General features: G+C 51.1%; 1 protein-coding gene across 2 annotated transcripts; it reads right to left on the reverse strand.

Annotated features, from left to right (window-relative positions):
- Positions 1 to 4,367: 4,367 nt before the first annotated feature.
- Grm2 (glutamate metabotropic receptor 2) lies at positions 4,368 to 15,809 on the reverse strand. Of its 2 annotated transcripts, none has more exons than XM_034484079.2 (6): positions 15,730 to 15,809; positions 13,552 to 14,137; positions 10,287 to 11,124; positions 7,096 to 8,171; positions 5,201 to 5,381; positions 4,368 to 4,995 (listed from the first exon to the last, which is right to left on the reverse strand). In XM_034484079.2, exons 2-6 carry the CDS (start codon positions 13,999 to 14,001, stop codon positions 4,922 to 4,924), a joined length of 2,619 nt encoding a protein of 872 aa, XP_034339970.1. In that variant the 5' UTR covers positions 14,002 to 14,137; positions 15,730 to 15,809; the 3' UTR covers positions 4,368 to 4,921. The 2 variants fall into 2 exon arrangements, with proteins under 2 accessions (XP_034339970.1, XP_076773453.1); XM_076917338.1 differs by having other exon boundaries at positions 13,552 to 14,039; positions 15,730 to 15,794.
- Between the last annotated feature and the right edge of the window lie 2,624 nt (positions 15,810 to 18,433).

Raw genomic sequence — 18,433 nt, forward strand, 5'->3', positions numbered from 1 at the left:
ACCAGCTCTTTTCTTAAACTTAGAGGACTCATTCTGGGAGGAAAGACATCTTTTGTGGTGAAGAAATGTATGTGAAGTTCACGAATTCCTTCCAATTTTACTTCAGATTCATTTTCTTCAATTAGAGTCAAGTAAAATTAAATCCACTAAAAAAAATAGACATATGGCATGATCCCATTTTTATGAGAGTATTTCTATCTCCCCTATCTGTAAAAATGCATAGAAATATGTCTAGCATGCTGTACCAGAAATGTTAATGACGGTTATATTTGAATCATGAAACTTGAGGTAATACTTTTTTGTACTTTTATGCAAAGCTTAAACTGTTTACAGAGGGAGCATATACGGGAAAAGTTGTTTTTCTAAAAAAAAAAAAAAAAAAATCCTAAACCAGGAATGGCGGAGAATCCTTTAATCCCAGCACTCAGGAGGCAGAGGTAGGCATATCTCTGAATTCAAGACTAGCCTGGCCTACATAGAGAACTCCAGGATAGTTATGGGTACATAATGAGAATCTGTCTCACTCATCATTACCATCACCATCATAATTATTGTCACCACAATCACCACCACCACCACCATCATCATCAGTACTGACATCTTGGTAAAAGCCCTCAGGGTTTCTTTTTCCTCTTCTTCCTCACACATCTTCCCCATTCCTCTTCCTCTCCTTCCTTTCTTGTCCCTCACTTTCTTCTTGCCCTGCTGTCCCCAGAACTTGCCTCTCCTTGAGACTGAGAACACTTTACCATGTCATGATTAACCAGCCCATAGGAACAGAAGCAGGAGGCCTTTTCCTTTCTGTTGAGACTTGTGGTGGAGACGGTTTCCTTCTCTTCCATGAGTTTCACACCAGCAGTTGGAACAGGACACCATGGGGAAGGTGTGCGCCTGAGAGCCACTCAGGGAGAGGCTCTCCCTGGGGTGCTGGTGGGGGTGGGGGTGGATAGAAGAGTTGGGTCTTATCCCTGACTCCTTGCCATTCTTTTCAACCCCTGTACCTAACCAAGTCAATACCTTCGACTTGGACAGAGATAGTGTCTCAAGGCTGTGCTCCTGGACAGGGCTCAAACGTGGACAAGCATCCATTACCAAAACTGCCCTTGTGATGTGGCCACCTCCTTACTTTTCCATACATACCAGGACTTGGGGACCAGAGATGTCTGAGTCACTCTTCCACAAGTTCTGTGGCTTGTGGTTGAGTAAGATACAGGCCCGCAAAGACAGGATGAAGGGCTTCCTGGATGTTTTCACAAGGCCAATTAAAGGAACAGATAAAGGACAGAAGTGGATCTGGGAGAGCCTTTGAACAAAGGCATCAGTGAAGCACCCACACGTGCAAACTCTGCAAGCCAAGCATGTGGTGGTGATATTCAGACGGTCAGTTCACTGTGGCGAACTTGTCCAGGGATGAATCACAGACGTTTGGTATATCTGGTTCTCAGACCCTAGAATGAGCTGGCTGCTTTGAGGACTCCATGATTTGGCATAAACAAACCCAGCAGGGACCTATGCTTCTGTGCTTTTCAAGAAGAGATGTCAAGTTCTGTGGGATGTTGGATATGGCACTGGAGTGAAGAATAAGAGAAACAGAAACCCAGGCCACTGAGGACTGGAATTTGGGCTTGGGATGAGAGGACACGGCCTGGTCTTCATGATTTGTGGTAAGAGCTGAGAAGCAAACACAAAGATTCACCGCCCATGGGGCTGGGAGACAGTCAGCCAAGGGAAGAATCGGGACGCAAGCCTGAGGGCCTGTATTCAGTCCTTAATCCATGTATACAGCCAGTGTGGTGGCTGTGCTTGTAATCCCAGCACTGGGAAATCGGAGACAGGCAGGTCCGGGGACTCGCCAGCCTATAACTAGTGATTTATAGGTTGTTATTCCCCTGAACAAGATAGGCATTTCCTGAGGAATGATACCTGAAGTGATGACCTATGACCTTGAAAAGCATGTCTCCCCATCTCTCTTACACACACACACACACACTCACTGACACAACACTACAGGGTGGGGAGGGGTGGTCATGGACTATAGTCATGAAGCTTGACCCACAAAGGCTGGGGAGAGAAGGGTGCCATGGGCGTGTGAGAGAGCTGGGCTGTAGGATTCTCCACCCATGTTTGCATTTCTCTCCAGACTCCTAGTCCTCAGGCTCTTCTTCCTTTCAGATGGTGGCATGGATAGACTGAGATTCTCTATTACAGGACACCTTTGCAGTTATCTGGCTGTGTGCCTATGGCTAATATAGAGCAATATTAGTTACCATTAATACTGATAATATATGTTTATCACATGCTTATTTTAAAGGGAACTCTTAGCTTTCCCAGGGGCTCAAAGTGAAGTCAAGTGCACTGTGGATGGAGAATGGCAAAAAGAATCAGGAAAAACAGAAACAAAAAGAGTAGATTGAAAACAAAGATGGTGGCCCTGGTGCCTGGCCCCTGGGAACCAGCCTGGGGTCTCTGGGACCAGGCAGCCAGCTCCTCTATTTCAGGTACTTGAGTGGTCTTGGCAATATGAGCTGATAAAAAATACAAGAGGCTCAGGTTAAATGAGAAAAAGTTATTATTTTATCTAAGAAACAAAGACTTTTAGTATAGGTATTTCCCAAATACCATGTGGGACATTCTTAAAAATAATAATAAAAAAAAATTAACAAAGAAAGAAAGGTATTCTCTGTTCATGACCTCCACAGCAAGCTGAATTCCATCTTCCTTTCATCCCTCCGTCCCACACGTCAGCTGAGGAGAAGCCATGTCTAAAGTTTTCTTTTCTCATCTTTATTTCCCCTTTTTAAAATTGTTAACCCACATTTCCAGAGACTTCGCCAGCCCACTAATGCAAATTAGCTCACTTGAAAAAAAAAAAAAATCAGTGTCTCTGGCTGGTTTTCTCACACAGGACTCTGTCTCTGAGTTACTGAAGCCCTGCTTGTAGCAGCCATATGCTTCCAGCTCATTGCTCAGCGCCCACTAGGCCTTGGGAGGCTGCTGAGAGGCCTATCCTGGGAGCACAAGCGGAGGCTGAGCCTTGGTGCCCTCTATTGGTGAGCTCCAGATGGTGAACAAGAGAGATGCCCACGGCATGCCAGGCTCAGCCAGCAATCCTTCAGGCCGGAAGTCCTCCAGAGACTGGAAAGGACCCTTTTCTGATAACAACCACAGGTGGCCTCGTCACCCCAGTGTCTGCAACCTCCTTCCTTGTGGACCCTTTTCTGGCTACGTATATTACCTGTGAATAGGTAACATTAAGTCCCATGCCTGTTATTGGTTGGTTCCCTTTTCCATCAAACACTCATCTTGGCTCTGGCATGTCCAAATTCCAGTCAGCCTGTCATGGAAAGTCCACAGTCCGTGTCCCAGTTCCCACACCATACCATAGGCTGGGTCTCTGAGGAAAACCGTCTCCTAAAAAAACCAGACAATTCTAGAGGGCGCTGATCAATCTTCAATAGCTCCTTTAAGAGAGGATAGTTGACACCTGTATATAAAGCAGCACTGGGTTTGCCTTGGTTGCTGCACTGAGCACAGCCCAGAATCAACACACATTAGCAGAATGAATAGTGGAAGACTGAAGAGGGAATCCTCAAGTCAGAGTTATTTTAAAGTAAATAAAGGGACTGGAGAGATGGCTCAACAGTTAACAGTACTTGCTGCTTTTCCAGATGATTTGAATTTCAATTCTCAGCCCCAACATGGCAGCTCACAACCAACTGTAACTCCAGTCCTAGGGGATCTGTCGCCCTCCCCTGGCCTCTTTGGGCACTGCATGCATGTGGTGCAGAAGACCTACATGCACTCCTTTAATTCTAGTACTTGGGAGACAGAGGCAGGTGGATCTCTAGAGTTTAAGGCTCAGCTGGTCCACATAATGAGCTCCAGGCCAACCAAGGGGTACATTGAGAGTAGAAGAGACCAAAAACCTACCCCCACCACCACCAACAACAAAAAACAAACAAAAAGAAAACGCACATCCAGACAAAACAGCATGTGCACACACACACATAATTAACAACAAAAAGACATGGGCTGGAGGTGTAGCTCAGCTGGAAGCACGCTGCCTTGCCTAGCACTCATAAAAGCCCTGAATAAGAACAAGGCATGCTGGGCAGTGGTGGCGCACGCCTTTAATCCCAGCACTTGGAAGGCAGAGGCAGGCGGATTTCTGAGTTCAAGGCCAGCCTAGTCTACAGAGTGAGTTCCAGGACAGCCAGGGCTACACAGAGAAACCCTGTCTTGAAAAAAACAAAAAACAAACAAACAAAAAAAAAAACAACAACAAAAAAAACAAGGCATGATGGTACACACCTATAATCCCAGGCCCTGGGAGGCAGGTGGGTCAGAAGTTTCAAGTCATGCTCAGTTACATACCAAGTTTGGAGCCACCTTGATATACATGAGACCCTGTCTATAAAACTTTAAAAAAAACCACATTTAAATAAAGACACTTTATTTACAGGTAATACAAAATAAACCATGGGACAAACTACTGGGTAAGGAGGGGAGGGAATGATCCCCACAATAACCATCCTCTCTATCCCAGAGTAACTTATAAAAAATTAAAAAGGCCTGGGCAGGGGCTGGACTGGAAGCACCTTTGCATGGGGGTTGGACCTGTCATCCTCAGCCACGCTGTTCTAGAACACGGTAGAACTGATTATCTCCCCCTCTGAGTCCCAGGCCTGGCAAACACGGGGCGTAGCTACAAGAATAATTACTGGCCATTACAGAGGTTCCCCAGCTAAGGACTCTGGCTTCTGACCTAAAGGGCTGGGGAATCCAGGAGGTGGGTAAGTGACTTTGGGGGCAGGCATGGGGTAGGTGTTATTGCAATGCTCCAGCCAACTTCCTCCTGGCCGTGGAAGAGGGTCTATGCTGGGTTCGGGAGCAGCCATGTCAGGGCGGGAGTGTGGGGTCTTCAAAGCGATGATGTTGTTGAGTCTACCACCTCGCGGCCGTTGCAAACAGTGGGAACAAACTGGGATCCAGACCCTAGGGAAAGGTAGCCAGAGGTTGGGACTCACCCCAAGAGGCAGCAAGAGGGTGACCATTCACCTATGCCTCTCCCTCGTGTCCAGTGTTATCTTGACAGTACCCCATTCCCAGATAAGGAACCTCAGCAGTCTGAGGAGGGGACTTCATGCCTGGGAGCTGGGTAGAAGAAAAGACCCAGTAGGGGAGGGTATAGGATGCTCACCTTGGCCAAGGTTGGCGCTGGCCCTGGGGGCAGCACTGCCAAACCGGCTGGTAGGTGCCCGGTGGCTCACCACATTCTTCTGTGGCTGGAAAAGGATGATGTGCAGCTTGGGTGCAAAGAGGCAGCCGAGCACCACAGAGCCACTGAGGCTGACAGACACACACATCGTAGTGGTCTGCACCTGGAGGGATGTGAGTGCAGGGGTCAACGAAGGTCAAGGAAGGTCAGGAAGACATTCCACATGCCTGGGCCAGGGCCTGGGCCTGGGCCTGGGTGACCCCTGCCTAGGTGGAGGCAGAGAAGGATGGTAGAATCTACTGAACAGTCCTTTGGCCAAACCTCAAAGAAGGATGACAATGGCGGTGTCAGCCCTAGTCAATCATTTTCGGAGGCACACCAGAACCCCAGCTGTGTTATGAACATGAACTGGTGCATGCATGCACAGGAGTGTATGCACAGGCATGCAAGGGCTGCAGCTATGGAGTACATTTGTGTAGATGCAAGCATTTCAGTATGGGCATATGTGTGCAGTAGTGTGGAGAGGAGTATGCGCAAGTGTTTGTGGGTGGGGAGGGATCTATGTGTGGGCAAGATGTGCATATGCTGTAGACGTGCCAGGATGTGTGTGCACACACTTGTAGGTGCATAAGGGAATGGTGTCTGCATCTTCACATATGCAGGCATGTGTGCTTCTACACAGGTGTGTGCATGCTTGGTTGACCGCTGTGCATCTCTGGTGAGTCTTTAGCTGTCAACGATTGGCATGCAAATGCAAATCATATGCAAATGCAGGCTGAGTCAGACCAGATTCCCTCCCCAGCCTTGGCCTCCACTACCCTAGCAGGTGGCTCAGCAGGTGTGAACAGAGCAGCCAAGCCCAGCAATTGCCACCCCCAGCAGTGTACCAGGACACCTTTGTCTTGGGGGAAAGGACCTACACCGGGGCTTTTGCCACAATGTTCCTGTCCCTTTCACTGTTAAAGCCATCAGTTTAAGACTCTGGTCGAGACTTCCAAGCTGAGTGACTGGAGCATGGGCTGAGCTCGCTCTGAGTCTTCATCAGCTAAACAGGAGAGCTGTAACTTTCGGTCATGAGGGTTAACCTCTTTTATTATTCAGAGCTCAGCTCACCTGCCACCTCCTCAGAGAGACCTTCCAGGGCCATCTCATCTGAAGTAGCTCTTGCTTGTTGGAGCCAAGGCCACCCCTTGAATGCCAGTTGTAACTGTTTGCTTGAAAGTCACCAACTGGAGTACAGTTAGTCACCTATTTTAATTTTTCTCAGCCCTCTTCCTGTGTCTCTTCCTCCTACCCTTCCTGTTCTTCATTTGTTGACCAGCCCCCCTCCTCCGTTTCCAAATGACCCTTCACGGAAACAAGGCACAGCCTGCACTCTCTAGAACATATTTCTGCAACTCCAACATCTCCCAGGTTAGGGGATGGTACCAGTCCTGACACCTGCCCCCAACCCCATGACTGACACCTGGCACTACCCGTGACTAGCACCTGCCCCCACCATGACTGACACCTGGCACCACCCATGACTGACACCTGTCCCCACCATGACTGACACCTGCCCCCACCATGACTGACACCTGTCCCCACCATGACTGACACCTGCCCCCACCATGACTGACACCTGCCCCCACCATGACTGACACCTGCCCCCACCATGACTGACACCTGCCCCCACCATGACTGACACCTGCCCCCACCATGACTGACACCTGCCCCCACCATGACTGACACCTGGCACCTGTGCTCCCCTCCCCTGTAAGTTATCATGTCCCTGGACATTTCTCCAAGCTTTCTTTTTCCCTTAAACCTTTCCCTGGGAAAGCAGGAAAGACCAGGTCTGGTGTTCTACCCTGCCTACTTTGGCAACACAAGCTCACCCGGTAATCACTGGAGGTGACGTAGAAGATGGGAAGGAACGCCAGCCAGATGATGCAGGTGGTGTACATGGTGAAGCCGATAAACTTGGCTTCGTTGAAGTTCTCCGGGCACTTGCGGGTCTTGAAGGCGTAGAGCGTGCAGAGAGCGATGAGGAGCACGTTGTAGGCCAGTGAGCCGAGCATGCTTGCGTCACGGTGGTTACAGCGCAATGTCACCACTTCCCGCCGTTCAGGGGCTGTCTCCTTGCCTATGCCAGGTGCCTCCACCACCAGCCAGGCAGCAACAATGAGCAGCTGGCCCGAGATAAGTGCCAGGCAGATGGCCACCTGTGAGGCAGGACTGATGAAGCGTGGCCGCTGGGCACCCTCCCGGGCCCCGCCAAAGATGCGAGCGATGCGATTGGTCTTGGTGAGGAGGGCTGAATAGCAGACAGAAAAGGCAGTCCCCAGACCGAGGCGCCGTAAGGTACAGACGGCCGTGGAAGGCTTGGCGATGAAGATGAAGGTCATACAGTAGCAGAGGAAGACGCCTCCCAGCAGAATGTAGCAAAGCTCCCGACCAGAGGCCTTGACCACAGGTGTGGCATTATGCCTCACGAAGACACCCAACACAAAGAGGGTAGCCAGGGCACCTAGGCAAGCGATGGTGACAGGTCCCACTGCCCAGGCATCACCCCAGCGGATGTACTCCTGGGGCAGCTCAAAGCATCCAGTCAGACTGGCATTAGGCCAGTAGCCCAGGCCACAGTCAGCACAGGTGAACTCATCCAGCCTGTACTCATAGGGCTGACAGGGGATGCAGAGCCAGCAACAGACCTCACCGGGCTGCACGCTCTTCACCTCATTCTGAAGGCAGGGCTCACTACAGCGAGAGGCAGGAAGGGGACCAGCTGATGGGGAGGCCCATGGGATGATGCTAGTGTCCAGAGTCAGGCCTTCTGCCCAGTAGCCTACCTTCTGGTAGCGATAGCGCCCACTGCCTGCCCGCAGATAGGTGAAGATGTTGTAGCGGCCAATACCGTCACCAAAGCGGTCAAAACGGACCTCGTCATCCGTATCTGCTGGGCGGAAGGGGGCTGGAATAGAGAAGGAAAGACTGGTGAGGTCCTCTGATGTGACCTCCACCTTCACCCTCAGAAGGAACCTGGACCCCAGAGCTAAGGCTACCTCACTGCAAAACTGAAGCCCATCTTATTTTAACCCCAGCTACATTTTCTTTTTGACATTTATTTTTATTTTATGTGCATTGGTGTTTTGCCTGTACGTATGTCTGCGGGAGGGTGTCAGATCTTGTAGTTAAGTTACAGAGATGTGAGCTGCCATGTGGATGGATGCTGGGATTTAAACCTGGGTCTGCTGGAAGAGCAGTCGGTGCTCTTAATCACTGAGCCATCTCTCCAGGCCCCACCCCACCCCCAAGCTACTTTTCTAAAAGACAGTTTATAACACACTACAAACCCTAGACTTCAGCATCAAACGCAGCGTCACCCATTTTAAGCCCCAATCCTGTTATGGCTTGCAATCTTAGACCTTAGTCTTCAAACTCTAACTGTATCACAACATACCCTAACCCTAACCCTAACCCTAACCCTAACCCTAACCCTAACCCTAACCCTAACCCTAACCCTAACCCTAACCCTACTCTCTCCTAAAAACTTAACAGAGATTCCAAAGTTAAACTCGGCCTCTAGCTGCAACACTATACCAACCTCAGTCCCCGTCAGTCCTAACTGGTCCATTGCAAACCGAATCCCAACCTTAGTGGCCACCTGAAACCAGAGCCTTCCACAGGATGGCTACTGCCACTCTCTGTCCCCTAACCCTCTGTTACCCAGCCAGGCTCCCAGTGAGACGCTGAGGATCTTAGAAGTGAGCAGTGCTGTCTGGATTCGAATTCCCATCCACCCAGCACCTATTTCTTCTTCCTAGATTCCACATTTTCACGATCTATCTCTACCCAACCAAGCCTAGCAAGTTGAGAATGGCTTTTCTCTCACATCAACTACATGAAAGCCCAGACGATATCCCTAACACTCTAACCCAATCATAGCTCTGGGTGTTTATCTTAGTGGAATTAGGTTCAACACAGGTTCCACAGGAACAGGGCTAGCTAACCACACACACACACACACACACACACACACACACACACACACACACACACATTTTTTTTTGAGAGTCTTACTCTGTAGCCCAGGTTAGTCTTGAGTTCAACAGTCATCCCCCTAGTGCTGGGATTAGGCATCAAACATTTCTTTTAAACATTCAGTTATGGGCTGGTAAGATGGGTCAAACAAGTAAAGGTGTTTGCTGTCAAGCCTGATGACCCAAGTTGGATTTCTGGGATAATGAATGATTAATTAAAGCAACGGGAAGCTAAGTAAAAGTTATTTGGAAATTCTATGCCATTTCTATTCTATGCCATAGATAAGAGAGCAGCAGCCTCAGACTTTGGTACCTATGCGGGTCCTAGAAGCCGCCTCCACCACCAGGATGCTAAGGACAACTGTCCTCTTGGGCTAAGTCTCGCCCTGTGATTCTACACTCTGTCAGCCCTGTCAGCTTCTCCCACTGCACCCTCAAAGATTCTCCCCGAAGCCAAGCACAGTGGTTCTGGGTCTGTTGCTCTTCTTAACGATACTTTAATTTTTGCTTCTGAAAACACTTAGCTACTTTGGGTAGAAAAATCAAGATGAGGACCAATATGGCAGTGCACAATATAGTTCCAGCACGCAGGAGGCTGAGGCAGGAGAATTGCTATGAGTTTGGAGCTATCCTGGGCTACATAGCATGACCTAAACAGGTTTTGAAAAATCAAGATTAGTAATAGAAGTCTCACCTAAATAGAGGAAATTTTCCCTATGGTTCACCCTCAATCTACCCTGATTGGGACTCTCATTCTGCCTGTGAAATGCTTGGGTTCCTCTAGCCGATAAAGAGCCCAGAACTAGAAGGTAATGTCCAAGCAGTAGACAGAGTTCCTAGAGTCAGGGCCAGTCCAGATTCCACTTTCTGAAAGATTCTCAGAATGTGGAACCTCAGCCCTGACTCCAGCTGGGGTCCTCTGCTGTGGTCCCTTTGTCCTAATTGACACAGCCCCTGACTATGTCCTTGTGCTCCACCCTGTTTTCTTAGCAAAATAATGGAATCCAAAGGCCTGCAGGCTAACGGACACTGGCCAGGACTATTACCATCAAACTTGACATTGAGCACGAAGTCTTTGTAGAGGCGACGCCCATTGACAGGTCTCATGGCATCACAGAGGCCGGTGGTGTTGGGACAGAGAGCACGGTGCATGTTGTGCAGAGCATGGGCCATGGCATATACGGCATTGACCACGAACATGATCTTTGACTCCTGTTCAAAGGGCACGGCCTTCAGAGAGTGGGCGGCACAGTCTCGCTGCCGGAAACTGCAACGGAACCTCTCCTCCCAGAACTCACGGAACCAAGGGTTCCTGCTGTTGTTCCAGGGATCCAAGCTCTGGAAGTAGGAGGCAAAGTCACTGATGGGGTAGGAGGCCAGCTCAATGGTGATGGCGCCCTCGGCAGCCCTTTCACTGCCTGCCACCACACTCTCCAGAGCCCCCCAGCCATCGCTGGCCACCCAGGTGAAGCTGGCATTGAGGCGCTGGGTGGCTGCGAGCAGCTCACGGGCATCCTCGGACCGGGTGAAGAGCACAGCCACACGGGCGCTGGGCTTTTGCAACAGGGCTCGCACTACGCCCTCGAAGGCTGCGCGGCTCATGGCACGGCCCACCTTCTCAGAAGTGGCCACACAGATGTTGCGTGCCCGAGCTTCGAGCTCGAAGGCCTCAATGCCTGTCTCACCATAGTCACCCTCAGATGCCACCGTAGACACATATGTCCAGTTGAAAAAGCGGAGAATCTCAGCCATGGCCTTGGCTTGGAAGAAGTCTGGGGGCACAGTACGAGCAAAGTAATCATAACGGGACTTGTCACTCAGCTTGGCACTGGTGGAGGCATAGCTGATCTGTGGGATCTGGAACAGCCGCAGGAGATTGGCCACCTGGGCAAGGGTAGGGAGCAGAAAGGTCAGAGACCTGGTGAAGCAAGCATTAAAGGCAGGTGCATGCATCCCCCACACCTATGGAACTTGGGGACCACAGGTCAATTCTGAGAGGTCTCTATAAAAAGCCCTAGTCTGAACTTGATGTGTCTTCTAGCTGGAGATAGAGGGTTTCTCTCTTCCCCTAAGGATGGAGGGGGAGAACACCCAGAACCATATGCTACACCCAAACCAGATGCAGGGCAAGGGGAACAGAATGGCCTGGGGTGGAGAGAGAATAGCACTTGGCTGCACCAGGATAGACAGTAGGAGTCATCTGGGGATACTCAAAGATGCCAATCTCTCTCTCTCTCTCTCTCTCTCTCTCTCTCTCTCTCTCTCTCTCTCTCTCTCTCTCTCTCTGCTACAGGTAGTCCTTTAGTAACAATTCTCATGGGAAGTTGGACAAAAGTTACTCCAGGAAGAAACGTGAAGCCCAAGTTGGTCCCCACTGGATGGCTGAGCCTAAAATGAACAAGGTTCCCTACCCTACCACTGACTGGCTAACACGTCATTCCTTAACCTTTGATCCCTAAAGTCACTAGAATGGGGTTCATCTGAGAGCCCCAGATGGTGAGTAAACAAAAGCACAGGTTCTTCAGAAGAGGGCTAAGACCCTGTGACTGGGACATAGGTTCTCCGATGGTTTAAAGTTTAAATGTCTGCCTCCTCACACGTTTTCTTCCTCTGTGTCCCTCTAATAAAAATCTCCCTGTGCTGTGGGGTTTCACATTTGAATCACAAGCTACTGAACAGTTAAAAGCAGTCTAGGTGGCGGCATCAGTGTCTAGCATGTGGGAGCTGACAGAGATACACGCAAGGGCTGGAATGGGGGGGAAACATTAACAGACCAGCGTAATCTAGGGACTAAGGGTCAGGCCTCTGCTGACCAGGGTAGGAGGGGGGAAAAGAAGCAGCATTTACTCTCAAGGGTGGTCCAGCTAGAGAAAGAGGTGTCCTGAGATAGCAAGGTGACTATGCTTCTAGAGACACACACATGGGGCCCTAGGGGAAACTGTGAAAGGGGGTTTCTGATAAAGTACTTCAGAGTCCTCTGAAGACAGCCAGAGGAGGCTACCCACCCATCCTTGTCAAAGCCAGGGCTACAGATACAGGTGCTGGCCTAGCCACACCCATCCCAGAAGCTACTTAACCACCTCTAGCAGTTGGGATTAGCAAGAAAATAATTTAATTCCCACCTACACCCCATGGCTCTTGGTTTGGCTTCCTCTCTCCTAAACCATCAACCCAGGTCAGGGTCTAAGTCCCACTTCAGAGGCAGTGACCTCTACCAGTCTCCTAAGGAAACCAAGGTTCTCACCGAGGCCCCCAGATAGACCCCAGCCCTGATTCCAGTTCTGCCCTGATCTCTCCGCACCTACACTAGACACAGACAGGAGAGGATAAGGGTGAGAGGAGACCCAGACAGGAAGGGGAAAGATCCCACCTAGGCCAAAGCAGCCAAGTGAGTCTAGAGAGTAGAGTCAGCTAGATCCATAGCCGGAGCCTAGCAGGGCGCCCTCTGCTGACCCCTTGTGGAAAAACAAGTGATAGCGGTGGTGTCCCTAGCCTTCCCCTTCCTTCAAATTCTGCATCACCTGAAGATCTTAGGGTACCCATCTATGCGCTCCCCAACTTCTCTTCCTCCTGTATCCTCTGCCTTGTTTCTTTGGCTGCTCCTGGCTTCTCTTTGTCTACTTTGTGAAATCCAGACAGAAATGGTCTGACTAGGTTGAGAGCCCCGATTTCCTACTCCTGCTTTGCCACCACATTGATTTATGACCTGCTTCCCTTGGAAGCTGTTTCCTTGTCCATAAAATGGGTTAATACTGACAGCAGCTCATCCCGACTATGCCCTTATGACCTGCCAGGCTCTTTGATACATGCTCATCCTCTCATTAAATTTCTACTGGGAACCTAAAAGTAGAAAGTATTATTAATCCGATTTTATTAAAAAGGAAGCTGAGACATAGAAAAAAAAGAAAAAAAGAAAAAACCTGTCCAGAGTCATGCAGTTAGTATGACAGGAGCCAGGGTTCAGTCCTGAAGGCTGATTTCAGAGGCTGTATCATAAGCCTTTTGGGACATTGAATATCAGGGGTGTGTGTGTGTGTGTGTGTGTGTGTGTGTGTGTGTGTGTGTGTGTGTAACATGATGGTTCTGTTTTCTCTCCTTTCTCCACAAAAGAAGTTTCTCTTGCACATTTTCTAGAAACCAACCCTATTATATGGCCAGGGAACTTTCTTGCTGTCTTGTAAGAAACTACTGAAAGAAAGATGCATGGTGCTTTTTGATGCACTGGTCCAGGAAGTCCCTGCTCATCAGCAATGCTGGTTCATCCTTCCCAGCCCCCCCTTCCTAATGCCGGTTTGGGTGATTTCCACATACCTGGATGGAGACATCACTGTAAGAGCCACCAATGACACCGGTGATAGCTGTAGGAGCATCACTGTGGGTAGCATAGGAGCCATCAGGACAGATGTGGCGTGAGCCATCAGCGCCACGACTGAGTGAGGCACGCACAAAGTCCAGCGCCTGCTCCAGGGCGTGTGTATCCTTGGAGCAGCTGTCGAGGATGTGTGCACCCAAGCGCACACCAGGCAGCAGGTGGGGGTCGCGGTTGATGCGGTCCAGTGCAAAAAGCATGGCCTCTAGGCGCTGTATGCCACGGTGCTCATTAACAGGTCCACACTCCTCTGCTGGGCCACCCTTCTGGTGCACTGGGAACAGCCCACCCAGCACCAGGTCCCCCTCCAGGGTCAGCACCTTCTTGGCCGGGCCCTCAGCCACAGCACCCCACAGCAGCAGCAGTGCCAGAAACCCAAGCAGTGATTCCATGGCCCCAAAAGGGATGGCTAGGTCCAGCAGACCAGGGTCTTCAAGGGGTGAGGACAGAAGCAGCAAAGGCAGAGAGAGAAGGAAACAGGGGCCAGGAAAGGACAGACAGGAAGAGAGATGAGAAGGGGGCCAGCTCCTGCAGAGAGATAGAGAGATAGACAAACAGGGAAGAGAGAGTAGAACCAGAGAGTGGCTGCTCTCTTTGATTTCCAGCTTCCCCTCTGACTCTGTACCTACCTCCCCACATCCCCTTCCCAGCTACTCAGGAGTCATGAGGAGGGTGATTTCACTAACTGGGCTGAGAAGCTCCTGGGCTATCCCCTAGTGGTTTGTATCTTGGCTTTGCCCTAATCTTGCCTAAAGATGGGGTCTGGGCCCCTATGAAACTCAGCAGAAGACAGGGAGGGTGGGAGTGGGGACCCAGGCAGAGGGTAGGGGTTCTAGCCATTGCCAAATCCTACATAAACCAAAGGGCCTACACAAACTTCCTAGGAGACCAATACTATAGTAGCTGAGGCCATAGCAATTACACACTCAGGAGTCTGGCTCCCATCCTGAGCCTTGGATTCCCAGAGTGGGGGCATTGGAAGACCCACCACAGAGAGGGGAGTCTCTATGGGATAGTTTCCAGCCCAAGAGAAACTAAAACCCAGGTGAACACCCAGGGTCCTAGATTGTGGTTCTTAAAGGGCCAGCCCCAAAGTCTCCTGACTGAGAATGGGATGGAGATCCCCATCCCAGGGAGACAGCAAGGTGGAGGGACTGGTCTCAGAGAAGGTACCATGTAATTAGAGGTCTTAAGGCAGCAGAGTAAATAAATAGATATGGATGGATATATGTATGGCATAGATGGGGCTCAGTTAACCTGGTGAGACCTCTAAACAGTACCGGAGCTGAGTTGTGGATGCCCTAGCTTTTCATAGGAAGCTGCTGGAGACTTAGTGTCTGTCTCTCTTCACTCACTCCAAAACCAACAGACATTTCCAGCCTTTCTCAGCCTTTGCCTGACCTTAGAGTTCCCCTCCCATCCTCTCTACCCTGCATCTGATCTTCTGTACCTCATGACCCACCTTACATTAACCCTACACAGGCAGGCTCTTGAGATCATGCAGACTGGGAGAGGGACATATCGTTCCTCAGGATTGGGAAGGAACTACAGCTAAAGAGGACAGCAACTACTTCAAGGACCCCTGTCCTGGCTACAGAGACTACAGCTTCTCACTGGACTAGTCCGCTGGTGCCAGGGCAGAGGACGGGAAGCCTGAGAGGACCCCAAAGAAGCAGCTCAGCCAGGCAAACAGGAGACAGAATCAGGGGTGAAGACTAACACAGATGGGGTTAGAAACCCAGGGGAGGCTCTGATGAATGCTGAGGCAGGGAAGGAGGCAGAACCTGGGAGTCCAGCAGCGGTGGGGCAAGACCACAAATATCTGATGAGAGGGCAAGCGAGCCTGAGAGGCTGAGACAAAGACAGAGGCACAGACAGAAAGAAGGACCAGAGGACGCTGGAGCAGGAGGAACTGGAAAGCGCGATGCAGGGCGTGCGTTCTCTTGGGAAGAAAGGCGGGGTGCCCGGGACGGTCTTCCCGCTTCCCGGAGCTCCCAGAAAACGCTGTCTGGACGTCTCGGCCCGGGTGCTCCAGAACTCTAGGACCCGCGGGGCCCCGGGATGTGGGGTCAGGGCTAAAAAAGGTTGGCAGTGACGGTGGCACCACAGGCTAAGCCTACCTGGCGCGCCCAGCTCTGGCGCGGGACTCCGGTTCCCGATTGCTGGCTCTCTCGCTGGTTCTGCGCTCTCCGCCGGCCCGCCCTGCCGCTTTCAACCGCGGCCTGCCCCGCCCCCGGCCCAGGCCCGCCCCCAGCCCCTCCTCCGTTCCGCCGGACTCCCGGTCCTTTTCCCACCCCGCCCCCCACCACGCCCCAGTTTGGCCTGCACCTCCCGCTTTGACGGACCTCTCCAGGGTTCCCAACCCAGAGCCTCCAGCAGCTTCCAGCAGATCCCGCTCTTGACAGGTCCGCGGGGCCTGGAGCTGTCCACCGTGTGGTGCTGAATCCCCGGGTGCTCACACTGTGCTCTGGAGCAGGTGCCTCTCAGCCCCCTCTGACCCTCAGTCAGGCTGCGACCAGGCAGAAACAGGGTGTGAGACACTGGCCTGGAAAGGTCACCGAGCTAGCAGAGTGAGCGCAGTGGTATAGGTTCCTATATGCCACGGAGTAAGAGGTGGACCCTGAGGTTGAGAGCTAACCCTGGGGCATAGGTAAAGGAGCACCTAAGAGGCAGGTGGAGTGCTTGGCTTGTTGCTGCAAGTCTGCCCCGGTTTTCCCATCCATTCTCTCCGCGCAGTGACTGCAGCTCAGTCTACATAGTAGACAGGCCCCATGTGAGAGCTAAGGCCTGAGTCACTAGGAAGAAAAGATTAGGAGGGGGAGGTCAGAGGATGGGCCTCCCCTTCCTTCCCGAAGATGACCTTTAAAGCAGCTGCCCCTCCCCCACGAATCTCTGCTCCTATGAACAATGGGCATTTACGGTAGAGATATCAGGCCATGGGGATGGAGGGGCTTCAGGGCAAAGGACTAGGATCAACCCCGAGGGACCCAGTGAGCCTGGGTTAGGGGTTAGAAGGGCAGGGAGTGGGGTTTACAAGAGGAGGTGGTTGAGGAAGGGTTCCAGGAACTAGCTGCTGCGTAGGAGGGATCAGGAGCTGGAGCCTGAGCAGGAGCCTGAGCAGAGGGAGGACAGCTCTGAGAAGATGCTCTTGACTCTCCTCCCACAGCAGGATGGGGAAGGACACCCCTGGGTAGGGGGTGGTGGATAAGCTTTGTAGTGCCAGGCTGTGCTGAAGAATCTAGGGGGAAGGTCTGTGCTGAGATTGGGCCTCGGAGCTTGTCCTACGCAGCATGTATACACCCTAACAAACACTACCCTGCACTAGGGTATAGATCCCTACCCAACCCTCTAGCACTGACCTGTCTTCCACAGGTGTCAGTGGAAGCAAGGTCAGCTCAGGTATGCCATGCCATGCAGAGACCCCTCCGGCACCTCCTACATGGGCATGTGGCATTGAGGGAGAGGATGACAAAGACAGGTCTTTTCCCTGGACACAGAAACTGGATGATCCATTGCTCTGTAAAGACCACAGCTTTTAAACAAAACAGACACATCAAACCCAAACAAACAAGCCCGACTTCTAATGGGAGACAAGGTAGCAGCAGGATGGGTTCAGAGCTGTCAGACAAAGCTCGGGAGACAGACACACTGTCTTCCAGATCCAGCTCTGCCACCGGCTGCTCTCACCCTTTAGCTGGCTCAGAGCGACTGCTCCCTGGGGTGAGTGAGTGATGGGCCAGGCTCTTGGAGCAGAGGGATTGACAGCAGGAGGTGCTGAGGTGAGAAACTGCAGAGCTCAGCCATACTTTCAGCCCACTCACTGAGGCAGCCTCACCAAAGACACAGGACTTTGTACACAGATGTTAGTGTACACAGAAGCAGCACCAGAAGCCTGTCACATGGCCTGCAGCAAGCAAGCTGCACTATCCCACTGCAGAACAGATGTACAATAGTCATGCAGTCACCTCTCCTGGCTGGGCACATGAGGACATACTTCACCAGACAGGCATAGCTGTACACATGTACACAGCTACACATATATAAACATAGCCATAACTATACATGTGCACAACCAAAAATCTGTGTATACACATACATATATATACAATTACACACATGGACTTGGCCACACACCCACAGCAGGAAATACATACAGGGGCACAGCCACACAAACACACCCACCACAACACAGCTGTAATCATGAACACACTGCTATCCATAGCTTTATACAGAGACCCAGCAAAATACAGTTGTCTATAGACCAAACCCATATAAATAGTTCCATCTAGCTAGCTCCACATAACCCTATAAATGCAACCATACATACAGAAAGAACAGCAACATACGTACATAGCCAAACAACCATCTACACACAAACAGCCATGCCCAACCATAGGCACATGCTGAAACTCACATGAACACAGCCTCACCCACAGTATACATGCATATGCCCAGGAACAAGGGCACTGGGCAGGCCCAGCATGGATGTCTTCACCTGCTGGGGAGGTCTCAGCAGGAGCACAGGGACACAGAAGCTACAGACATAGGTAACTCTTGGATGCAAAGAATCTGTGAGTTCCCTACTCCTGAGACCTAGAGCATACTCTTTTCTCTGCTATCCAGAAGCAAGCAAGAAAAGCCCTTGGGGCTGCTGCAATGCAGGGGTGACTCTCCACTGGGGTGACAGGGCAGAGAATGAAGGGCTTCCAATATCCCTCTGATCAGAGAACTCGGTCATGTTCTTTTTGGGCGTGGGAGATCCTGCCCATTCCCAGTCTATCCACAAAGACTCCCCAAGATAGAACAGACAAAAACCAACTCAAA

The sequence above is a fragment of the Arvicanthis niloticus genome, chromosome 21, assembly GCF_011762505.2.
Source record: "Arvicanthis niloticus isolate mArvNil1 chromosome 21, mArvNil1.pat.X, whole genome shotgun sequence".
Classification (NCBI taxonomy): Eukaryota; Metazoa; Chordata; class Mammalia; order Rodentia; family Muridae; genus Arvicanthis; species Arvicanthis niloticus.